The sequence below is a fragment of the Macrosteles quadrilineatus genome, unplaced genomic scaffold (assembly GCF_028750875.1).
Source record: "Macrosteles quadrilineatus isolate MER2022 unplaced genomic scaffold, UCM_ALF_1.0 Scaffold_1__1_contigs__length_201487025, whole genome shotgun sequence".
Taxonomy (NCBI): domain Eukaryota; kingdom Metazoa; phylum Arthropoda; class Insecta; order Hemiptera; family Cicadellidae; genus Macrosteles; species Macrosteles quadrilineatus.
In genome coordinates, this window is record NW_026542594.1 from 188,962,094 (window position 1) to 188,988,780 (window position 26,687).

The following is a 26,687-nucleotide window of genomic DNA, read 5'->3' on the forward strand; positions in this document are numbered from 1 at the left end:
GAGGGTCGCTCCTATTGCAAATTGTCCAACCAAAATTTGGCTAAGTTAAGCTAGGTTAGCCTAGCTCAGTGCAGGTTGGGTTGCATAGGCAAAATTTTTGTTGTTGCAACTCGAAAATACTCATAATCCTATCAAAGTATTTAGTTCGACGTAAGACTACACAACCTGCTACCAGCCAAAAAAAGTTAACAAACCAAAACACTTATTTACTAACAGAATCTCTAATACAGCCAAAAAACCCATTCATCCTGAAGGCATTATCAAAGAAATGAAAACGAAGACGTTTTCAATGACCTCCGTATACAACAGAGCAATCGTCATCTGTGTAAACGAATCACTTTATCAACAGAGAACTTTGTCTGTTTGTACTTCAGTCGCTAGACTTGCTAAGACCAGTTATTAGCCTGGCTTTTCATTCTTTCCCCCCATTTTCACCAAAGTATTCTACTATTATGAGTCAATAGTTATATTTTATTTAGATTGTTCGTAACAAAAACGTTTACATGAAAACTCCAGAATTGAGTTAATTATGTGACATTGTTAACATTGTTAATTGTGTGTCAAAACTGCGTATTTTACTGTGTCGTAGTGTGTGTGTGTGTGTGTGTGTGTGTGTGTGTGTGTGTGTGTGCATTTTACTTACAAACGGTTGTCAAATGAGTGTCCTGGTTTAGAAATCGTGTATTTAATTTGCTATCTTACACCAGCACTAACTGTGGATCTAAACTTTGAGTTGGATATACAAATAGGTGGTGAATGGTTAGAAACGAGCAAAACTAAGGCAGAAACATTTGAAAATTGTGTTTAAAAAATAAATAAGATTGGAAAACATATCGTTGTATCACAGATAAGTAATAAAGTCCCTTATCTCTTTGGTAGTACTGTATATACACAAGTTACTGCAAATATTAAGTCGATACAATGCAAAGTGCTTTTAATAGGTTTAATAAATTAGACATAATGTCAATTACATGTTGACCGTTCAACTAAATTTTCTAAAATTAACGTTAGTTGCTGGGAAGAGATGGGCTTATTAATACAGTAAAACCACCTATTTCAAATTACAGTTATTATTTGACCTGTGCGAAATTATGTTTGTATTGGAGATTTCGAACCAAACTATGTTGGAACGTACATTTTTAATCCCTACTACGTAGCTTTATAAAGAATTTAATACATTTGAACTTAAAAATACTTTATTTAAAAATTAAACTAAAAAACAACTCTTTGTGCTTGTGTCAAAACTCTGTATTTCCAAACGTGCTAAATTAGGAACAAATAAAAAAACGTCAACTCTATACAATTACAAATCAAAGCTCAACTAAAAGGCCACAATGGTGCTTCCCCGCATTTTGGTGACTAAACTAGACACAAACAAACCCCTAGTTAATTATGGGTCCACCACAACCGCCCAGTTTGATGTAGCAGAATGGACGCTTCATATGGACCTATTATCTATCACTTCCTACATGTTAATTGATGTGTTGATTTGTGTAGAGGAATGTATTAAAAATTAATATTCGTCTGTATCCAGTTTGCTAGGGTTTTAACGAATTTCCCATATACTGTAGGTATCACGATTAGACCTTGACTTGATATCGATTTACTTTTTTTTAGGTACCCAAAGGTTTAAAGCTACGTTTATTCGGACGAGTTTGCGAACAAGCATGTTTAAACTATAAGGATGGGGTTATAGTGTACAAATTGGTTTTCCGAAGTATTTTGTTCAAAAGCGTTTTTCACGAGTTGTTTTTTTTCACTCCTCGAAAACGCTTTTGGTGTATAATGATTATTTTACCTAATAAACTGGTGTTTTCATCAGTATTTTTTTGGTGGTTACTATAAAAAATACAAATTTCACCATACACTTCTTGACCTCTTGATGAAAGTTTTGCAATTTGAGATGAATTTTTACTGCCATTATTTTCAATCCGCGTGTTTTTCAGTAGATACTTTCCCAATGAAAGTGCTTTGGAATCGGAATCCTTTGAAATTCTAGACCGAGAGTGGTCCTTGAAGCTTCTCCGTTGTTTTCCTTTTCAAGTGTTAAGTTGGGATAGAGTGACTCTTGGTGGTATTATCATCCAATTGACTCTTAGAAGACCTCTTTAACTTTTCCACTTTGCGACTTTGATTTCACTTGCAGAAATCGCCTCGCATAATGATTCGAGCACAAACTCCAATCACTCACACAAATAACTCATGCTTTTCCTTATGGTTCATGAACTATTTTATTTGTTGAGTCAAATAATTTTTCCTACAGTCACCCGACAAAGTTGGCTTCCTTGTACTGTTTATAGTACAGAAAGCTGCTAATTGCTGTATATTTATACTTTGCCGTACGGTTTGTACTTTGTCGTACGGTTTATACTTTGCCGCACATCAGGATTCCAACGAAACAACACAAAACAGCGTGGTTCTATTATGCACGTAATCCGTGTACGCTTGGAAATATGTTGGCAACACTTAATATGGCAAGATAATAATACTATGAGCAGCTGATTGTCTATTACAACTACGATTTAACCTGTTATTTCGTGTTTATAGTTTCGGTATTTCTGAACTTTCTGGACTTTTCTTTTAAACGTTTTTAAAACATTCCTACGATCTTAATAAACAAGAAAATACCTTTAAAGCATTTTTTTTTGGCGCGGAAACCACTTCAAATTACAAAAACATACGGAACTATATTCTCAAAACGCGGAGCACATTTCTTGCCGAGGAAAAGTAGCGGAGTGATACGGACCGCGGGTACTACTTTCTCTAGGGCACCATTTGTTTTGCCAGCTGAACCCAAAAACGTGTTGTATAGTGTTTGAAAGACTAATTATTTATATGCTTTATAGTGACTGTAGGGAAAATATAATATATAACACGAGTGCAAAAGGCCTTTGCTGCACTTTGCCCACTAGTTACATAAATAACTATTTCAATCTAGCATTTGTGTACGTTTGTTTGAGCAATTATGATCAGTCTCATTGACCAAACAGAAAACAAATTATCTGTTATTTATATTATAAAAAGTGAAAGCTCTCGTATTAACCAATTTCTTTACAAACATATTTTTATAGTGAATGCATTTGGTCAGTAACAGTCACTACTAAAATTAAAGTAAAAATAAACTTAAGATTAAACCGTTCATTTCCGGGTGATGATGAAGAAGAAAACAACTTTTTTCTTTCTTCTTCTTCTTCATCATCATCATCTTCTTCTTCTTTAAATCATAACAAAATCCCTTATCTTCTTTAAATAAGGGTGGAAACAAACGTCAATCGAACCTGTTAGTTTCACGAGTTTCTGTTTAGTTAATTCTACATTGAATTGAATCAAACATCTTTACATTTGTTTAAATAATTACATTCTATTATTTATTCAAAGTTAAATTACACGATATTTGTGGTTTTCCTTTTTCTGATGATGATTGGTGAGTCGGTGGCTCAGTTGGTAGCGTCAGGGATTTCGGGCCCAAGGCAGCGATGTCGTCGGTTCGGATCAACGATCACATGGTTCGGATCCTGGTCACTGCCACAAACATTTTATCAGTACAGTTCACCTTTGTACTGTACCGGCTCACCCCTTGCTCTACTAGATACGTTACACGCACAGATTTTTAGTCAATGTGGGCGGGCAAATGCAAGGTTAAAAGAGACCGCCAACCCCTAAAAAAAAAATGGAGGCCAATCAATATATGTGGAATAACTCCCTCTTGTGTTTTCGAAACCGTGGACGTTTACGGATCTACCTGTCTAATGAAAATCTGTAAACCTGTGGACTGACCAGGCATTGCCTAATGTAGAACTGTTAGACTCTATCGTTCTAAAATGTAAAGGTGGGACAAAAGCGAAAACTATTGTTCAGAATATTTCTGAAATAAAATATTTGTCTAAACTTGGAATTTGATTGGTTTCTGTTTCTCGCAGGCTGTATGGATCACCGCACTCGCTCCGTACTTCGTGCTCATCATCCTTCTAGTCCGAGGAGTCTCTTTGCCAGGGGCGGCCGAAGGAATCAGATACTACCTTACCCCTCAGTGGCACAAGCTCAAAAACTCAAAGGTAATTCCAAGTAATTGTATCAAAAATTAATTTGAGTTTAAGTCATTTGATTATGTTTCTCACGGTAGCGAGTTGTATCGTACTGGGAATTATTGGATTACAATAACAAATGGTTGCAATTGGATTGACACAGTTTTTTATTCAATCCGTAAATGAAACGGGTAGACTTCCATATCTGTTGGCAAAAACAACCGAATGAAAATATCGATCGATGTATCGATTATTCAATATATCGATTGTTTCATTCGATATATCGTTTGGTCAGTTAGGTTAACCCAACTAACCAAACGATATATCGAATGAAATAATTGATATATCGAATAATTTTTCATTCGGTTGTTTTTGACAACAGATACGAAAGTCTACCCCGAGAAACAATATAACAATTACATTTGTATAAATTAAATAATAAACAACTGACCTACGTGAAAAGTGTATGTACAGCTAAAAGCTAAGAAGCGAAGCGCTTTTAACTTGCCTTCTGGTCGAGAATGATGAAACGTTTGTTGAACGTGATTTAAAATATTTTTATCAAATGAGGTTAAGATTTTGTATATTATTTTTTATCTACAATGGAACGGTTTTCAAAGAAGATATTTTAAAGTATATACTTGAAACCTCAAATTGTTAAGTGGGCGTAGAGTTACAAAAGCCAAATAAAATTGCTCCTTTTCTTAATTTTTAAGTCCCCCTTTTATCAGTTTGATCCATTTAAAAATGAGTTTTCAATTTCCAAATATGATTGTGTAGCTGACAAAAGGCTTTTAGGAATTATCTAAACCGGGTTTTAATATAATACATTTGGAAATATTATTATTATGAAAATTCACCAGGTTACAAGTTATATTCTCATCTAGAGAATGCAAAAAGTATGAAAAAACTCACAAACACAACGGTGTTGATGAGGCATGTGTCAATTTAAATTATTTTCTATATTTTGATTTATTAGTAAATAGTCTAGAATAAGATACCGCGTTAATCCAAATAACACAGTGAATTGTTTTGTGGTCCAATGTACACTTCCTTCTAAATCCTAGAGCCTTAGTGATACTATTTTTAAAATAATGAAAGGGTGTTAACCTACAGACTAGATGTCATAGATCGGAGGTAGGTGAGGGCTAAAGAATTTTGTTTTACTAATGTGGAATACAAATTAAATATCTTTTACATAGTTATCTTCCTTTCTTCCCTAGGTCTGGATAGACGCTGCCTCCCAGATATTCTTCTCTCTGGGTCCCGGATTCGGGACCTTGTTGGCGCTTTCAAGTTATAATAAATTCAACAACAACTGTTACAGGTGAGTTATATTATAACCACATTGGCAAATAATGCTTCTGCTTACGTGGACAAATTTTAAAAATAAAACTAGTTTATTTTACACACAAATAGCTTGATTTGTGATCATAACAGTATAACTACTTTTAATGATTCATTATGCTCAATAATAATACTAATAAATTTTAATTCCTACATGAGATGATGGAATATTTCACAATCCTTTTGTGAGAAAAGCACAATGATTTTATATCGAAAATCTACAACACGTAAACGAATATTTACAAAAAAAATTACTATTGACTATCAAATTGTTCATGCTAACCTTTTACCATACTTTTCATGAACAATTATTTTAAACTTAGCTTTTAACTTCGTTCTTTTCAACAACCTATTTTCAGTTTGCACAAAAATTTAGGTACATACATGTTATCGGTTGCATGTACATAAAATATTGATTGGCATTAACACCTTTAATCCGTTATATATGCTTAAATTGTTATCACTTTAACTAACTGAAAACATGGAATGAATCTTTGGCTGTTGTGAAATTATCAACTATTATTTCGTGTTTTTGTATATGTATAATTTACAGTATATTTTTGTGTTCCAGGGACGCTATAGTCACGAGTAGCATCAACTGTTTGACAAGTTTCTTGGCAGGCTTCGTCATCTTCTCTGTGCTAGGCTACATGGCACATGTGCAGAACAAGAGTGTTGACCAGGTCGGGCTTGAAGGTAAGTGGATAATGAATAATTATTTTTGAATAATCTAAAAATGACAATAAATAATTAGCTTACATGTATACGAAAAGAAAATATTACAAAAATGTTTTATATGCTCACTTTTTCACTTAATTTTTTGTTGTAGAATGTATTAATTTGTATTTTACTAAAGAAGGTTATACAACATACAGTAGATCAAAAGGGTTTCAAGTAACGTTTTATATCTCATAGATAATGTTTGATAAATAATTACACAGCCTTTGAGTAGTAATTTTTAAAGGTTGGCATTTAAAAAAATCAATTATAAATTGATATTATAATCATAGATAAATTACAAAATCAATTTGGGTTTGAACGATTATTTTTTTAATGTTTTAAGTGATCTACACTAAACTTACTAAGGGACGCTGGCTAATAAATACATTTTAATTAATTCATAATTTATTTATTTTTAAAAAGTCTTTCGTCGGATAGATAATAATTTGTGTTAATTGTTAATATATTATACTATTCCTGAGAAAATGAGAACAGCTATTAACGCTGTGTAAAAAAACAAAAGAACAGATTACAACAAAAGCTTTAAATCAGTGCAAATTTTGATAACGTTCTATCAAGGGGGTGCTAAATCTTCCTGCCCGGACAAAAACTTTAAACAATAAAACCAATATTTTGGGAGACTAGAAAATGTGGTTTTCCAAATTCTTTCCAAAATTTTTTTCACGATTGACTTTGCCTTAAGTAGTATTATAACAAAGCTTGTAGTTTTATAAATTGACTGTGAAAATGTATAATTTGGGTTTTATTTAGACGAAAACGTCAATATTACATGAGGACTGTTATAGATTCATTCCAAACTTACACATTGATTTACATGCAATACCGTAACCTTTGTAACTAGAATGATATACAAACAAACTATATAAACATAATAATTAGTTTTATCTATTATTTTCCCGTTAATGGCTGTAAGAACTTAACAAACATTGTATACTTTGTTTTCGATAACAAATTTGGGTACTTCATGTACGTTTCTTGTAGTCGAACTAAAGTGAAGTAATAAAACTATTAAAAATGTAAATTGGTAGGACATTCTTTTTTATTTTGATGAACCAATGTTCAAATCTGTTTTCATTTATATTTAGTTAGTCTGTTGTCTTTAGGGTTCCTTGAGTCCTGCTATTTTTTCTCAAAGTTTTAGCATAAAGCATACTCTCTGTGATGGTTATATGGTTTTAGCATAAAAATGTAAAATCGTTTTGACATGTCAAGCAAGAGAGATTAGTTTTGTAAATTTCAAAGTGCGGATCATTTTCAGTTTTATATCGTACTTTGACTCCTTGTGATTTTCAAGATGATATGAAAAGTTTAAAACTCCGTTTACTGAAATGTTATCATTGAAGACGAGTTTCGAAGAGAGACAGGTTGTTTAATGAAACGAAAATGAAATGAGAATGATTTATTTAATCAGATAAAGTTAGGGCCACATGGCCCTCTCTTACACTTAACCTTTTAGTCCTGATATGAAATGTGAATTTTATCTAGTTTTGAAAGGGAGCAATTTTACACAAACCTTACAACTCAAACAAATTATCTATTTAAAACTTTATAAAGTTTGCCTATTTTCGATTGGTCTCAATGAGATTGTTTCCCAACCGTATCTTTGCCTCTTGTTTGAAGACAATTGCAAAAGTTGGTGAACAATGGGGAATATTGCAAGTTTGTATCTTCTCGACCGTGTGATATGAAGCGCATTGTGGTTGTTCACAGTTTTGACCCTTGCTTTGCGATGTGCAAGTGGGAAAGTCTCAAAGATAAAACTTATTTTCCGTTTTTCGGATTACCATCTCAAGACTAGAGATGTTTTAATTTAGTTTCAATAATTTGTTGTAGATATAACCTTCCTTCCATTCATTCAGTGTTGTTAATCTTCCGCAAGTTATCATAAAAGTTATTTTTGTTTAGGGGGTTTTGGGAAACGTTGTTGCTTTTTATAAGCAAAATACAAGTTTACACAGGAAAACTATTCTTCCACTCTTTTTTGCTTGATAAGTTTTTTTTCTTCAAAATTGTGTTGCCTTTAGCTATTATGTTTCCGAAAGTTTTTGCACTTATCTGATTATGATGGGCATCCCATGTTCGACCCCATACAAATTCTAATATTAATTTTTGATCTAGGTTCTTTAATACTTTTCTTTGAAATGGCGACCGTACGAAAGTAGGTATTTAAAATGCCAAGTATGAATGGAGAAGAGTGTAGCATGAGTGACGCGATCTTGTAGTCTTGTTACTGTTCCTTAGACACAGGATTTAATAAAGTTCAACTGTATTAAATATTTCATAACTCACTCACACCAAATAGTGTAGATGGTGGCCAGACTCCAAAACCCGAAACGTTACGATACTTTTACAAACCAGTGACGAAAATTGTCCGTAATAGAAACAATATGAACTTGCAATAAACAAAAATGAACTCCAATCAAAAAGGTCACTCTCTTAAAATGTAGAGGTTTAAATTTTGGATGCCACTATGTTCTGAAAAGTAGATTAGAACTTCCGAAATGTAAAGTAGGATTAGTTGTGGTAGCAAAAACTAATCCTAATCTACGTCGTGCCTAACTAATACTAATCCTAATCTAAAAACTAATCTACAAGTACAATTGTATTATGAAAATTATCAAAATTATCTCAACATACATTCGTAATTAAAATTATATACCATTTACTTTATTTGTAGCCTACCAACTAATTAAGTAGTTTCACATCAAAGATTTTAAAGAGACACTTTTGGTTTTCAATTACTATCAAATTAAACATGTTCAATGGGGAAAAGACTTCTATTTGTTTCGTCTTGGATTAATAACACTTACAATATGACAAAACGAACCGTCTCTTAGATGACTAATTGTTCGAGTTTGTTTGTATAATCAAATGATCTTGCAGAGTCCTGTTTGTTGCTGACTAACTTCTGTAACGTAATTAACTCTCAAGTCAATGATTCGTCTTCCCCGGACTATTTGTTTCGCGAATTTGTCACTGACATTTCAGGCCTAGACTCTGGACGCAATAGTTCGGCATCGCTTTATCAAAGCTGTCCAAAACTAAACAGAAGTTTTGTTCAAAAGTTGTATTAATCTTACGTGATTAACTTGTTTGTTCTATTATACGAGTATTGGATTTACAGTAAATACTTAATATTTTTGTGTATTTTGAAGCTACGTAGAGAACAAAATTATGGCATTACAGAAAAAAGTTGTATATTCAAATTTGGAATTGAATCGTAATCCTTTCTTAAGATTAAGACAAACGTAAAACAGAATAATTAATTAATTGATAGTTTTGGATACGCGATTTATTGTGTTGACTTACTAAAATAAAACCGCAAAAGATTAATAAAATACGGAAATATAATCACAAATCTCATTGAAGAATTTTTTCTGCCTGTTTACTAAATGCACTTCTCATGACAGGAATAAATAAGAATATGAATTAAACATAGAATTAAATCAATCACTGACGAATCAGTCTTAAAATACAATGTTGTTGTATTAATAGTCAAAGATAAAATCCAGTCAAAAGTATAGTAAATAGACTTTACTTGGTCATAATATTATATTTCCTCCATTCAATTAGGTTTTGTGATGGGCAAGTTATTAAATATTACTTGTGATACTTTTTAACGCAAATTACCAGTTTGAATACAAAGATCAACAGATGTATAACAATACATTTTTCAGGTCCAGGACTAGTGTTCATCGTCTATCCAGAAGCCATTGCAACGATGACCGGCTCCGTCTTCTGGTCCATAATTTTCTTCCTCATGCTCATCACATTAGGTAATTTATTTCCAAAGTAGTCCTAACAATGAAACATACATTTAGAAAATATAATTAAAGTAATTGTAAGTAAATATTTGTTGTTAATTTACTTGCATTGTCCTGATTACTCCATTACGCATGCTCCTGGTGCCTGTCCCACAGAGTCATAGAGTTTCGATTTTCTTTTATGATCAGCTGATTTACCAAAGATCCTTCGGAGCTCTTATGCAACATATACTTGTTAGCTCTAGGCTATATATAGAAACATAATAAAATACTTCTAATATTTGTAGAGGTAGCATACATTTTCTTTGAACAGTTGCAGGATGGTAAAATACATTTAAACATGTACGATACCGTTCCTGGAAAGCTACACAAGTCATCTGGCCCAAATGGAGATGTAACATCAATAACATCATATATTTAACACTTTTCATATACAGTAATACCTTGCTGGTAATGTTTACAGTATAATTGCAGAAACATCGAAAAAGGGCTGTAAGGAGTAACTTATTATATAATTCTAAAACTTTATTTATGGCGATATTTCAGGTTTTCGTTCTTATTGTTCATTGCTTCACATATATTTGCAGGCCTAGACAACACTTTTGATGGTCTAAAGGGTATGATCACAACCCTGTATTACTGGTTTGGATAAGGGAGTTTATTCATGACAATATTTGTTTGTAATGTTGGCATTCCTGTTGTTCATTACCTCACACATGTTGGCAGGCCTGGACAGCACGTTTGGTGGCCTGGAGGCCATGATCACCGCCCTGTGTGACGAGTACCCCAGGATGCTTGGGCGAAACAGGGAAGTGTTCGTGGCTGTCTTGTTGACCGGAGTGTACATTTGTGCTCTGCCTACCACGACATATGTAAGCTTGCAATGGTTTATTTTTACCTAATCGTATTGAGAATGTTTAATGACTCTATAACTACGAAACGTACGATTTCATATACGTACAATGAATATATTCCTACTCATTCATGTTGTTAGGTATAATGAGATGACTAAAAAAGAAGAACATTAAACTATGATCTCCTGAAACACTTTCTATGTAACATTTTAATGACTCTTGTCGTACCTGTTTAATCTTGTTTTATGCCTTATAGTGTTCGTTTTAATTAGTATAATTAATCTAGGGCCCTACAAATACAACTAGAAATGATAAAAACCCTTTTCAAATACGAGATGATCTTTGGACCTTACGCACGACTAAATAAGACTTGGTAAATCCTTCTGCAAAACGTTTTAACAAATCTGTATGTTTTGTTCTATTTTAAATGTGTTATTTGATAATAGGGATGGACGAGATTGGATTTTTAGTTCGAGACGAGATCGAGACGGGATTTCCCTTCTCATACATAACGGGAAATGCACGTTCCACATTTTAAACTGATTTTTAAAAACATTTTTAAATACCTACTGATTTATGACAGACTAGTTAAATACAAAAATAATAATAATAGACAAAATATTTAAAAGGTTTTTAATAAAATCATCAGTATAAAAAAATATTAATAAGGTCTAACTTATTAAAAATAACTCTTCGGCATAGGAAACATGGATATATCAGTTAGTATATAGTTCAACTTTGAAAAATATCAATATTATAAGTCTACAACAACAGTATTACTAGTTTAACAATTTTTAAGTTTTGTGTTATTTTTAGAATGATTTTGGAGTGTGTTATTTTGGCTATGTTTACAGTAGTAAAACATGTCTCACACTGTTTACACTAACAAAACCTCTCATCATTTGCTATGTCAAAAAAGTTATAAAACAATTGAAGCAATATTTCCATGTAAAGAAATAATAATTAAATAAAAACTCCTTCAGAAAGTTATCTTTCTATTTTTTTTATTTAGTTTTTTTATTTTAAGGTTTTAAACTTAAAAATTTTTATTTTTTAATTTTCATTTTTTTAAATCTCGTCTTGAAGAAATCTCGACCAAAATAGAATCTCGTCTCGTAGAACGAGATTTAAAATTTCCCAGAAATTTAGAGACCCGTCCATCCCTATATGATAAACACAATCCAGTTACATTCAGTTATTGTTATCAAACACGGACTTTTTATATATATTTCTTTTTACTCAAAAACTATGAGTAATTGTTTTCTGAACGATTCAATACAAACTGCGCCTAAATACAGCGGGAAAGAAGAACTAAGCACGAATGAAATCCTTTAGAAAAGAACAGTTAATTTCCAACAGTGGTATCAGATGAGTGCGGTTCGTTTGGACAAGATGGATCTTCCACTTTATCACCAGGTAGACTCATGTTCATGCATTCGGAGTCGTTCACTGAAGACTCGTTCCCTCAGAGGTCGAATCTACAATTCAACGGTTGTAAACTTTACTGGTTTGTCAGAGCTAAGAGATTGTCTTGGATGTAATACTTCCTCTTGTAGATGAATTAAGCGGTTGGCTCTTTCATTTCGTCCCTTTAGTGGTCTTGCCTTTTTTCTTACTCATTTTGAAAAGCAGCTTGATTTAACGTGTTATTAAATAATTTACTTATGATGGTGATTTAAAGATTTACCTACTTAATTAAAAGTTAAATTAATTTAAGGGATTTTGTGAAAGATATTCCTGGGTGAATACTTAATGTGGCAGGTTGTTGGTTTTGTTAAAAAAAATTGAATTATTTACTATCGTTTTATTTTTCCTTGAATTCTTAACTGCTTTTTAAAACTGAGAATAGCAATTTATTTCCTTTCATTTGTAATTTTTTAAACTAGAATATTTATAGACAACTAGCAGAGTACTCGTCCTTCGTACGGGGTTGGCATTTTGGCATATAAGTTTAAATTGCTTATTGCAGTTATACTCAAGCTTTGCGTTTGCAATGAGGGAGGACAAAGTTTGATACAATTTGCTTCTTTAAATTGACGGTATACTATGGTATTACACATCTGCCATAGCCATTAATATTCTACCTCTTCACCTAAACAATAAAGGAAAATAAAGTATTACAAATTTAAAAAATCACAAATTATTCATGACATTAAAAACATAAACATAACTGTAAACAATCCTACTTTGACAGTTCTCATTACGTATCACAGTTGTTTGTTGCTGCTTAGTTCAAATTAGCTGTTTACATAAATGCAAAAAAATAAAGTGCTGCACCCTGTTGGTAAATCTTATAGATTTTTAATGCATTTGTATATCATAGAACCAACTCTTTTAGTTGAAACAGCTGACTAAATTCTTTAATTCCCTTTAAATATATGAACACTCATAAGGTTAACATGGGGAACTACAACTGGGGCAGAGCCTGAAGGGATTTTTGAGAAGAAAATATGCCTATATGTTAATCGGGAATGTAAGCTATCATCATGCCAAATTTCAGCCCAATCCATCCAGTGGTTTATGCGTGATTGACCTTCAAACACACAAACAAACAAACAAACACACAAACTTTCACATTTATAATATTAGTAAGATAAGATTGATTTGGTGGAATTTTAAAGAAAATTTGTCATAATACAATTAATTGAATACTCTGTACTGCTAAAAACTTATTTCCCCACAAGCAGACTTAGAATTACACCACCACAGCGGTATCTATAACCAATCAACTTAATCTTTAACTGGACCAATGTTAAGTGGGACATCGACTACACCAACAAATCTTTGTTCTCGTAGGGTCTTGAGTGGGTTCCCTAGACACTTAAAGTAGTGTAAACACCTTGTTAGTGTAATAACTTCTACATTTTCGCAGGGTGGAGTGTACCTGGTCAATCTGTTGAACGTGTACGGGCCCGGCCTCGCCATCTTGTTCGTCGTGTTCGTGGAGGCGGCTGGAGTCTGCTGGGTGTACGGTGTGGAGCAGTTTTCCTCTGACATCGAGTGCATGCTGGGACATCGTCCAGGACTCTTCTGGAGACTCTGCTGGGGCTACATTAGTCCTGTCTTCCTCCTGGTGAGTAATATTTACTAATAAATCATATTTAATGTGGGGGAAACTAAATAGAATTTGTCGCAAATATTGAACTGAGTTTCCTCCTCAAGTGTAAATTTCCTTTTAGGCTTTCAATTTATATTATTTTGGGATAAGAAGGTCAATATTGATTGGCCTTAGTTTTCGGAGGAAATAAGAAGGAAAGCCCTAGTGGCATAGTTTAAAAGGCCTAGTCCTAGTCGAATTAATGTGCTAAACTGTTCCAGGCTAGTGTCCTAGGAGATGAGGGGTTTTTTAGTTGGTAGCCCGGAGACATTGAGACCGCGGGAGTCCGGCACTACTGAGAGGCCATGGCGGGTCGCCGGAAGACTGCCCCCCGGAAAACTACCCCCCCAAGCAGGTTCCTACGTCATATTGACGTCACAGACCGGGGGGCAGTTTTCCAGTCACGGACACTCAAATTTAGTTGACAAACACTTCTAATCTAACCTAACCTAACCAACCAAACTTGCTGTAACATTTCAAAATTCTGTTTTATATTCACCACTTGACTTTTCTATTATCCAATAGAATTACTCGAATTAAAATTACAATTACATAGCATGATTTGTCTAGGGGAGGTAGTATTTCAGTCGCGGACACTGCTTCCATATTGGTTGGCAGATTTTGTGACGTCACGTTTCACCTGGGGGGGTAGTTTTCCGGGGGATAGTATTCCGCATCCCCGCCATTGAGCATCTCAGTATTCGTAAATACACTTTTACCTTATCCCCAAAAAAATAATTTTTGTATAAACATTTTAGGTATATTTTCTCGGTTGATGTAAAAACAAATTTAAGTTTAGGGATTTGTCTGGTCTTTCAACCTGTTTACCTTCTTATTACCATCAACATTTTGTGTATTTCCCTACCAGGTCATCTTCGTGTTCTCACTGCTCAGCTATGATGATATGCTCGCTGGTGACTACGTGTACCCACAGTGGAGCATCAACATGGGATGGTTGCTCACTGCCTCCTCGATCTCATGTATTCCTATTGAACCATGCCCTCGTGCCTGCACCCAGACTAACGAAATGGAAGCGTGATCCATGCGCAGGCCCGAGGAGCGGCTCACAAAACTTTACTTAACAAAATGAGAACCATGGATGGAGGTTCAAGAACAACACGCCATTTGAGAGAAACGAGCTGTAATTAACCATTTAAAAGAAAACACAACAACAATAATCAACAACAATACATGAATTAAATACTCTCAATAAACCTTAAATAAATTTAGGTACCCGTTTAAGCTGCTGACTTACAATAATTTATTTTAATCATTCAGAAAATCAGAAGGATTTAGTAAAAATTTAACATTTAATAAAAGGAAATTACCAAAACTAACAAACTATAACAATAATAAAATATGATGACTCTTTTAATAAATATCTGAAAAGTTAGCAATTAACTAGGGGCCCCAAAAATTAAATACAGTGGAGAGATTTTAAAAATCGGATAATTAGGCAACAGTAGAATAAAATTTGAAATAAATAACAATAGGCTGCTGTGCTTATAAATAGTCAACAAATGTTAAAAATCTTAAAGTCCATTCGGCAACAGCAATATATATAACAATTAGATAAATAACAATTAGTCGGTAACTTGCGGTAACAGTCTTCAAGGGTGTGACACCGGAGGGCCATGAAGCTGGGCGGACAGCACCGGAGGAGAGAAGAGGCAGGGCGGAGAGGGGGCCAATATGCAGCGCCAGCCTAGTCGCAACATTCCTCTCCGCTGAAGATGGTCAGTCATTTTCCTCCTCACGGGCCCCAAAAGGCGCGCGGGGCGTACTAAAGTTACTCCATAAAGAAAGTTCTCACAAACGGCCAAGAATAAAACTTAAAAGGCACATTTATTATCCAAAAAAGGAAGATTTAAAAGGATAAAAATCTTCAGTGAAGTACTCAAATCCGACGTCTCGCAACCTCTGACACTTCGCGGTCGGAGTAATAAGAACAAAACCCACAGCCTTGTTCGGGGGGCCGTGGAGTGACAACGAAACACTGAACTAGCCTACTATAAAAAAAACACTTGAACCATTGATCATGAGTCGTGACATTCGCCCGGTGGAAATAGTCACGGCTCAACCTCCCTCCCCAAAAGAGGACACTCCTCTCCAAAAGGGACAAACAAACAAGCCTCTCCCCCACTTCCTGAAAAGAGAATGACCTGAAAGACAACTCAAGTGTCTGTGGTGGGGAACGCCAAGGGACTTCCAAACTGAGGGGAAAACTCACCCCCAGGGTTTGCTCTGGCCAGAGCTGGAAAATTTTGTGAGGGAAATTCCTTCGCGGAACACAGGGGACAGGAGAAGTGATCAGGTTCTCTGGCCCAGTGCACTTCCCACCCAGACACAAGAGGAAAGAAAATTGCCTACGGAAGAGTTCCGCGGAAGGGCTTGAGATGAGAAATGTGCGCCCTCCGGAAAACTTTTCCAGTCCGCGGATCTCCAAGCTCCGCCGTGACAGGCGTCAAAAACCTCAGGATGCGGTGGGGACCTGACCACCGATGACACAACTTTGCAGCTCTCTTGTCCACAGCCGAACTGGCTGGATGAGCTTTACAAAACACCAAATCCCCCACCTGGAAAGGGTTGTCTACTCTACCACGATTGTGCTTCCTCCGGACCAATTCCCTAGCTCTGATCAAGTTTCTCCTGGCCGCTTGCCAAGTTGCCTTGACATCAGCCGCACCAGGAGGTGGCAGAAGGTCGCCAATTCCCCACACATTCGCTAACGGGTTGTTAGGCGGATAGCCTAGAAACAGCTCGAAAGGGACCGCCTTGTGACTCTCATGGTGAGCAGTATTGAAAGCAAACTGAAGCCAAGGGAGTTCCTGATCCCAGGTGGTCTGCTTGTCAGCATGGAAAGCTATGAGAGCGGAACGAAGATTGCGATTGAACCTTTCAGCATGAGAAGGCTGTGGATAGTAAGGGGAAGTAGTCACATGGCGGATTCCGTGCCCAAAGCACATTCTTTTGAACAGATGGGAAACAAACTGTGTTCCGTTGTCGGAAACAATGGTGGCGGGTATTCCAAAATGTTGGAAAAGGTGAGTTCGAAGTACCTGCACGGTGAGCTGTGCAGTGGCATTCCTTAAGGGGAAAAGCCAACAAAACTTGGAGAAGGCATCCACACAAACAAGTAGGAACTTATTTCCTGACTTGCTACGCGGGAGAGGCCCTACATAGTCAATGAAAACCTTCTCCAAAGGTCTTTCCGCCACCTCAGATGACAACAAACCAAACTTAGAGTTTTGAGCGGGCTTGCTCAGTGAGCACGTTTGACAAGAACGCACCCTAGCAGCAAGATCCCGATCCATACCCTTCCAGATGAACATTTCCCTAACCTTCGCAATGGTCTTGTGGATACCTAGATGCCCACCCACAGGAGAAGAATGAAAATACTCAAAGACCATAGGGATTAGAAGACTAGGCAGCACAACTTTAGGTTTACCTCGCTGCCGAGCGCGACAGCAAAGGGCACCCTGGGACAGAAAATATGGGGGGTGGGCTCCCCCATTTTGAAGCTCACCAATGATCTTTGCCAGCTCAGGATCCTTCAGCTGATGGGGAATGAAATCAGAAAAGGCGAGTGGAAACTCCAAGAGCACGGCACAACCCGGTTGCTCTTGGTCAGAAGGAGGATCGTCGGGTGAATGGTACATCCTAGATAGTGTGTCCGCAATCACGTTCTGTGTGCCTCGAACGTGTTGCACTTGGAACTTAAGGGACGATATTTGGACAACCCAACGACCAATTTTCCCAAGCTGGCGTGGATGTGCGAGAAGCCACGAGAGTGCCTGGTTGTCGGTTTCCAATAAAAACTCTTTGTGCTCCAAAAAGCGTCTGAATTTATTGACTCCAAACACGACAGCCAAACACTCGAGTTCATACACCGAAGAGCTTTCTTTTCGCAGGGACTCAAAGTGCGTGAGGCGTACGCAATTGGCTGCCTAACACCATCCACCTCTTGTGACAACACAGCCGCAATTGCAACGGAGGAAGCATCTGTTTGCAAGACAAAGTTTTGATTGAAATCCGGCATCGCCAAAACAGGGGGCTGCATGATAGCCTCCTTGAGAAGATCAAAAGACGTCTGCTGCGCTTCACCCCAGACAAACTTGGCGCCCTTCTTCCGAAGCTCATTGAGAGGAGCCGCCAATTCAGCAACATTGGGTATGAAGCGTCGGTAAAAACCTACCATGCCGATGAACCTAGCAATACCCTTGACATCTCTGGGAGGAGGAAACTCCCTGATAGCCTGGGTTCTAGCGGGGTCGATGCAGACGCCTCTATGAGAGATAAGATGACCAAGGAACGAAATTTCCGGCTTTGCAAAACTAACCTTGTCAGGATTCACGGTAAGGCCAGCCCTATTCAATCTACTCATGACTTCTTCAAGATGAATCAGGTGATCTTCGAAGCTCTCACTGTACACCAAGAGATCGTCGAGGTAATTGAACACAAACTTGAACTTGACATCATGAAAGATGGAATCAAGGAGTCTGGTGAGAGTCTGGGCCCCCACAGCAAGACCCATCGGAACTCTTGTGAACTGATACAAATTCCACGGAACGCAGAAAGCAGTGAGAGGTCGAGACTCAGGTTTCAAAGGAATCTGATGATAGGCCTGATTCAGATCAAAAACAGAAAAATACTTGGCCTTACCGAACCAATCAAACGCAGAATGCAAATCGGGGAGAGGCACAGAGTCGATTTCAATTTGCGCATTCAATTTGCGATAGTCCAAAACCATTCGGGACTTGCCATTGGGTTTCGGGACGAGAAAAGCTGGACTAGCGTAGCTCGAACGGGAAGGTTCAATGACACCATTTTCCAGAAGTTCGTCAATGATTTTTCTGAGAGTTTCCATTTTGGGTGGAGCTAATTTGTATGGGTGAGAGCGAACGGGACGGGTATCTGTTAGACGAATCTCGTACTCTAACAGGTTAGTGACTCCGAGCTTTGGCGTCAGCACATCTGGGAAACGAGAACACAAGGTTCTGATGGCTTCAGCCTCGCAAGTAGTCAGATGCCCTAACGGATCAATTGTTGGCTTGCTGGGTATCTCAGGCTCAACTACCGCAGCACCACCACCAATTTCATCAGCAAAAGATATTAATACCCGTCTCGCAAATCGGAAAAAACACTGACCTCTGCCTAAATCCAAAATTAGGCCAGTGTGCTTGATAAAATCCGCTCCCAAAATGACAGGGAAACAAAGGTCCTTAGCCACCCAAAAACTCCAAACCCAAGAAAAATGTTCAATTTTGAACTTGAAACGGGCTTCATAGATGATGGGAAGGGGTGAATTTGACGCAGTCCAGCAGATAGGGGTTTTTCGCTCAACTTGCTTGATAAGCCCAGACGATTCAAGTTTTTCAAAAAGGGACAAGGAAATGAGGCAACGGGCTGACCCAGAATCCACTAGGGCCTTCTGCACCGTGGAACCTATGAAGATGTTGAGACGTGGGCAAGTTGAGCGCGCCGCTTTCACGCCCATGGAAGCAAGGCCCGCAATCCCCCGCAGCAGAGGCTCGGTCACAGGCACAACACTCCCAGAAGGGGAGGCAACAGAAACATTAACTGACTTTAACTTAGACTTTGACTTACTTGAAAAAACTTTCAAATTATTGCCCTTTACATTATCACCAACAACCTCACAGGAAGGATTGGGCAAATTTTCCTCCTGTGAGCAAACTAGTTTTTTGGACCACGTCCAAAATTTCCACCTTGACGGCAATGCCGCCGAATGTGACCTGGTTGCCCACAACCAAAACAAACGACAGGTTGCCTCTGCCACTGCGGCGGTTCAGGACCCAACCCCACGGGTGCTACGACAGCATGATGACCAGCTAGGGGAAGATGCCCCGCCGCTTGGTCTCTCTGAAAATCAGCGTCCTGGACAGATCTCGAAAGGATGGAAAGTCTGTCCAGATCCGCAAAAGATGAAGGCCGTGGTGCAAAAACCAGACGGGAGCGTTCCTCAGGCTTCAACCCCTGAAGCACAATGTCAATGAGCTCAAGCTCACTGATCCCCAAACGCAAGACCCTTTCCACCGTGCGAATGTCCCCCACGTACTGGCTGAGAGACTCGGCTGGCTGCTGAGGACGAAAAACTCTCTCAACTTTCAGCTTCTCCATGACCCGACGGGGCATGAAAAGCTCCAAAACTTCTTTATGAAAAACATCAAAGGTGACGCCTCTGCGCAAACAATCAAGCAATCTGTCCCCCAACGGTTTCAGACAGTATGGAGCAATGAGTTCCATCAAAGTTGCGTCTGACATGCCAGGGTATTCACGCATGCGCAAAACACTCTCCAGAAAAAAACAAAGACCATTCACATCTAACCCGTCCACCGGCCGGAAACCACTCAGGACAGAGGCAAGGGGATGGGGAAGTTTGCCAAAGGAGTTAGAGATGGAAGGGGAACTATGAACTTGAGAAGGAAAGGGAGATGGGGACTGGACATTCAGCGTAGCCGCAGCCAAGGTGGACGTGTGAGAGGGGGACGGTGTGACATTTGCATTTGACATTTGAACATTTGCAGGCAACTGGAGCAGTGTACTTGGCGTAGGCGGAGCCTGGGGGGTACCCACTGGAGCCACAACTTCAACAACAGACTTTGGCACTTCGTTTGAAGTTTCCGAAGAACGGTTGTCTTCAAAAATTTCAACTTTCTCCTTGACAGACTTTCCTGCCTTAATACTCTCCAAAATTCCTTCCAGCTCAAGAATTCTGGCTTCCACCCAGCTCTTGTCCTCATCTTGGATTTCAGGTTGCCCTGAAACCAAGAGCAGACGCTTACGCCAGTGCGTCAGCTGTGTGATAGCCGAACTCTTAGCTGAGCCCATAGGCAAACTACTCCAACTATTAATTTCCCCACTTAGCTCTTCCATCCTCTCTTTACATGCCTCCAGTTCCTCATCCAAACTGAGCGACTCAACCCAAGCTTGAGGCATGCTAACAATTTGTCTGAACTGTGTACGCAAAGTGCGTACATCAGTTCCAGGAGTCTCCCCCCGGGACCGCACCTCGTACACCAGCTCCGGCTTCCTCAAATATTCCGGCACAATTGACGCCATACCGAGTCTCAACCAGTACTTGACTCAAAACAGACAACAACAATTTTTTCACAAAACAAACACAGAAATTTAATTCCTAAGGCTTCTGGACGTTGATGCCTACGCACCTGATGGGGCCCAAAAGAAGAACCTGCCCATTCATACCGCAAGTACCGCAAGAAAAAACAACAACAAATGACCCACGAACGTACACACACACAAACATACACCGATACATACACTAGACAACACCTAACACTTGTGTGATGGGGTGTACACACAAACCTTTTTTTTTTTTTTTTTTTTTTTTTTTTTGACACATGACCATGCTTTTGACACTCTTGCTCCCGAAGGATGCAAGTCATTACCACCGATTCCACCCGGTGCCTCGGCCAAAGGGCGAGCTCCTAATAAAATGTGTTTACGCCCCACCACAACAACAACAAGACCTTTTTCCAAAACTGCCAGGCCAGAACATTCCCAAGAAACCAATCCATCCACGGCTCTTCAAAACAAACCAAAAAAACAGAACGTGGACAGTGATCGCATCTCTAAGTATCCGAGTCGTGAAACCAAGTTTCACGGCAAGGCACCCAGGACGCAACCCACCAACCACGCTCTGCTACCAGATGAACCATGCCCTCGTGCCTGCACCCAGACTAACGAAATGGAAGCGTGATCCATGCGCAGGCCCGAGGAGCGGCTCACAAAACTTTACTTAACAAAATGAGAACCATGGATGGAGGTTCAAGAACAACACGCCATTTGAGAGAAACGAGCTGTAATTAACCATTTAAAAGAAAACACAACAACAATAATCAACAACAATACATGAATTAAATACTCTCAATAAACCTTAAATAAATTTAGGTACCCGTTTAAGCTGCTGACTTACAATAATTTATTTTAATCATTCAGAAAATCAGAAGGATTTAGTAAAAATTTAACATTTAATAAAAGGAAATTACCAAAACTAACAAACTATAACAATAATAAAATATGATGACTCTTTTAATAAATATCTGAAAAGTTAGCAATTAACTAGGGGCCCCAAAAATTAAATACAGTGGAGAGATTTTAAAAATCGGATAATTAGGCAACAGTAGAATAAAATTTGAAATAAATAACAATAGGCTGCTGTGCTTATAAATAGTCAACAAATGTTAAAAATCTTAAAGTCCATTCGGCAACAGCAATATATATAACAATTAGATAAATAACAATTAGTCGGTAACTTGCGGTAACAGTCTTCAAGGGTGTGACACCGGAGGGCCATGAAGCTGGGCGGACAGCACCGGAGGAGAGAAGAGGCAGGGCGGAGAGGGGGCCAATATGCAGCGCCAGCCTAGTCGCAACATTCCTCTCCGCTGAAGATGGTCAGTCATTTTCCTCCTCACGGGCCCCAAAAGGCGCGCGGGGCGTACTAAAGTTACTCCATAAAGAAAGTTCTCACAAACGGCCAAGAATAAAACTTAAAAGGCACATTTATTATCCAAAAAAGGAAGATTTAAAAGGATAAAAATCTTCAGTGAAGTACTCAAATCCGACGTCTCGCAACCTCTGACACTTCGCGGTCGGAGTAATAAGAACAAAACCCACAGCCTTGTTCGGGGGGCCGTGGAGTGACAACGAAACACTGAACTAGCCTACTATAAAAAAAACACTTGAACCATTGATCATGAGTCGTGACATTCGCCCGGTGGAAATAGTCACGGCTCACTATATAGTTTACAAGTTGTGTTGTTTTCTACCAGGTCATCTTCGTGTTCTCACTGCTCAGCTACGAGGATATGCTCGCTGGGGACTACGTGTACCCACAGTGGAGCATCAACATGGGATGGTTGCTCACTGCCTCATCGATCTCGTGTATTCCTATCTACATCATCTACAAGTTCCTCATTACTCCCGGCTCTTGTTTGAAGGTAATGTGCTTTGAAAGTAATATAAGGAGTATTTCATTTTGTCAACACTTCTGTGGTTTAAAGTTTCATTCACATAATGTAAAAATTGCTCAATAACATTCCTTTAATCACTAGTCAATTAGGTTATCCCAAAGATTCAATATTTTTGTGGAAGCCTAACCTGTTAGATTTCCCTTTTACACCTAGATTATATAATTTGTTGGACGCTTAATCTTTAACTGTGGATTTTATGTTGCAGAGATTGTCAATAATAATGAAACCAGAGGAGTTGTCAGAGACCACCGCCATAAATACCTCCTATGGCACCGGCACCCACGTTTGACTGGAGTGGTTGGTCTAACCAGTGTACAGAACCCATACCTTGGTGGAGGCTTTAACTTTAAATACCGTTCTATGTTTTTTATATGTACGATAGTTGCTTGATTCGTATAGAAGGCAGCAGTGTTCTGCCGTCAACAGCCAAGACGGCAGGGTTCCACAATGCGGGATGTATACATATTTGGTTCCAAAATGATGTATTTGTGCATTTATATATATATATATATATATATACTATATGTATATAACCCGTGGTGCAGTTGTATATTTTAGTATATATGTAAGTCGATGTCGTTATCGGTGGCTGTACATGATAGTTATAGGTTAGGTAAAGGATATTTATATACGTATTTAGACTATATTTTGTTCGTACTGGATGTATAGTTAGGTGTATTTTGTAGAAATTTTTACAAATTTCCTGTGTGCGTGTTACGGTTGCCGATTGACAATAAGGATGTGTTAATATTTGTAGGTGTAATGTTTTATCGCGAATGAAATATTTTGATATCCATTTTGTAATTGTTTTTACTTAGTTTTTTCAGCAGTCTTTTATATCGTTTGGAGTCTATGATGTTCACGTGTCTATCTAACTGCTCTTGTATTTCCAGACAATAACGTTAATACTTGGTACCCGTACTTAAATGTTGTATGTCAGAAGTATATTATAGCCGTTAGGATACAGGGGTTATGTGGTCGGTGTAGGTATTTCGCATACACAATATAACACCAACAGAATTATTTAGTAGACTTTAACGCTGAAGAATAATCATTTGGGCTAACCTTTCTCAATTCACACATTTTAAGTCAGACTTAACACAAGTTTTCATTGTAAACCAGTCTGATTTTAGCATCTTGTAAGTATCACGATGTTCTGTTGAATCAAAACCAAACACGCAAATTAAGAGAATAAAGGTTTTTCGTGAAACCAGTTTCAAACCTAACCAAAACCATAGACAAAAATAATTAAAATATAGACTGTCAGCCGTGCTGTGGTTACCATGGTTATCATAGGTTCCGGCGCAAACCGCTGGAAGCGCCGTGTTACGTAGCGCGTATGCCGTAACTATATGGCGCTCCCAGCGGTGTGCGCCAGAACCTATGGTAACAGCAGCACAGCTGACGGTCTATATTTAATATTTTTTCTATGCCAAAACATAGATGCTTTTCAATTTACAAACACTGTTTTAATGCTCCAAAACTACTGCCAACTAAGTACGCCATTTTGTTATTGCCACGTAGTGTAGATCAGCAATAATGTGTAACATACCAGTCATGTTAAATTTATGTTACGTTGGATGTCGTCATTTTATATACACTTTCTCGATTTAAAATTACCTCAACAGCTGTTTGGTGTTTCAAATTTCTATCTTCGTTGAGGCAACAATAAGTGGGTGACTTCATTGACTTTACACCTTTACGTATAGTCAATGGTGACTTCCGTATCTGTTGGCACAAACAACCGAATAAAAATATCGATTATTCGATTGTTTCATTCGATATATCGATCGATATTTTCATTTGGTTGTTTGTACCAACATATACGGAAGTCCACCCCAATAAGTCTTGCCTAGTAAATATATAAGTGTTGTACGGTAAAATTCCGTTATCATTGTATCATAAATATAGGAAATTTATTTGGTGAAACAGGTTAAGTGTTCTGAGTGTACTCATATTGTGCTTAGCGAATTTTTTTTGGACTTTGTAAAAGATTTTAAATAAAGTAAAAGTTATTTAACAATGTCCAACAGATATTAATCCGTAAGAAATATCAAGCTATTTTTCTGGAAGTAATTTAAAATGAATAATGTGGCGATTACTGATTAGGATGATTTAAAAAATGCATTTGATTTATTACGATAGTTAACTAATTTACATTATTTTTATATATCACGTTAGACCTAATAATATTGAGAGTATTTCTAATTTGTATGTGGGTCTCACTAAAACTATACTAACAGACATATTAACAAACATACAATATATTTTTACTTTAGTTTAGTTTTTTAACATATTTGTTTAATCCATCCTTTGTTTCACAGGTTTGTTTTATAATACAAGTCAACGTAAGTACGAGTTTGTAAAATTAAAAATCTTTGAATTTATAATGTTTTTTTAATTTAAGGAGCTACGCACATCAACAGTTTTTTCTAAGTGTTTCCAAAGGGCCAGTTTCTCTGCAAGAATAAACAAGGTGTATTTTAATCTTAAGAACTGCCCTTTTGTATATCTTACCAATGCATATGACAATATTATATCAATGTTTTCCCAGCTATGTATATACTATTCTACCCGTCTCATCAACACTGTTTTATGGTGATATTGCGTAGAGGATAGTACTATATATTGTACATAATACTATATAGGTAGAGCCTAACTGTCTCTGTACAAATATCTAAGTCGCCCGTCCCTATATCTGGTGACATCGGTCTGAGATTAAGTCTCTTGGCTTTATTCAGTGCTTGGATTTTAATTTGAAAATCATCGACATAAGAAACTGTTTACCAAATATAGAATATTGTAAAGTTACAGGTGTTATGTGTGCAGCTGAAGTGTAATTTAGAGTACTTTATACAGTAAATTACATTCCAGTAGTATTCAATACATAAAAATTTGGGTTTTAAACAACTGTACAAGAAATGATTATTCCTTACGGGAAAAACGTGTGAATATAAACAATTATAGTGGTTACTTTAATGTCATATGTAAATTCGATTTTAAAATTTGCAAATTCCTAATTAATATCACGAATACTAGAAAAGTACCGGCATGGATCATAAACAAACCCCCTATACTAATAGCATTAATTAACTTATGGTTTTATTTACTTTAGACCAAAAACGTCATACCGGGTCTTTTCTAGTATTCGTGATTAATTGAATAACTATAATAATTATTACTTACTTCTTATTGAATAACGCAAACTCCATTGCACAATGTTGAATTGTATATACATTTATAAGAGGTAAAGACAACCATGACGGAAGAAATATATATCTCTGAATGTAAATTTAACAAATATATACTACCAAAATAGGACACGAAACATAAAAATGTATACAGAAAAACATAGGCCTACGCTCAACAAGGAAATACAAACTTGTGCAATTTACAATCCATTACAGCTTAGAATAATGAATAATATCAAGAAACTTAGCCTACTTGTAAAAATGAAAATACGGTAAACCACGTTTGCGAGATACTGTTGGGAAAATTATGTTTTTGTTTGGAAGACATCATTTTTACCCTATATGGTTTGGACTTCAAGTGTGGATTTTTATGCACTTTCAAAAAATATCAAAACTATTGCCGTATTGTAAAATATTTGCGTGAAACACAACTTTTGAAACCCAAGTATAGAATGAGTCGAGACTACTTCACTAGGGCCGGGCGACGATGTGTTGGTGCCTAGCCATGACCGAGCTACAGCCATGCACGGTCAAAGGCGTATAAAACTGTGTCTGTGTCTATGTAAGCGCCATGTTGTACATTTTATAGATCGAGAAGCTAGGTACAATCATCGTGTACAATGTTGCCTGTTACACACTGGCATAAATAAACAA

The 26,687-nt window shown here is 37.3% G+C and overlaps 1 protein-coding gene across 2 annotated transcripts in view; it reads left to right on the forward strand.

Moving 5' to 3' along the window:
* The window catches only part of LOC128992390 (sodium-dependent serotonin transporter), an 85,793-nt gene extending 59,106 nt beyond the window's left edge, over positions 1 to 26,687 (forward strand). The window contains exons 6-13 of one of the 2 annotated variants that reach the window (XM_054415951.1): positions 3,921 to 4,055; positions 5,249 to 5,352; positions 5,944 to 6,068; positions 9,791 to 9,889; positions 10,604 to 10,749; positions 13,604 to 13,804; positions 22,642 to 22,809; positions 23,048 to 26,687. In XM_054415951.1, coding sequence (XP_054271926.1) covers positions 3,921 to 4,055; positions 5,249 to 5,352; positions 5,944 to 6,068; positions 9,791 to 9,889; positions 10,604 to 10,749; positions 13,604 to 13,804; positions 22,642 to 22,809; positions 23,048 to 23,131 — 1,062 coding nt within the window. In that variant the 3' untranslated portion in view covers positions 23,132 to 26,687. Of the gene's footprint in view, positions 1 to 3,920; positions 4,056 to 5,248; positions 5,353 to 5,943; positions 6,069 to 9,790; positions 9,890 to 10,603; positions 10,750 to 13,603; positions 13,805 to 14,696; positions 15,112 to 22,641; positions 22,810 to 23,047 lie in introns of those variants that run through there. The other variant, XM_054415959.1, reaches the window with a different exon arrangement.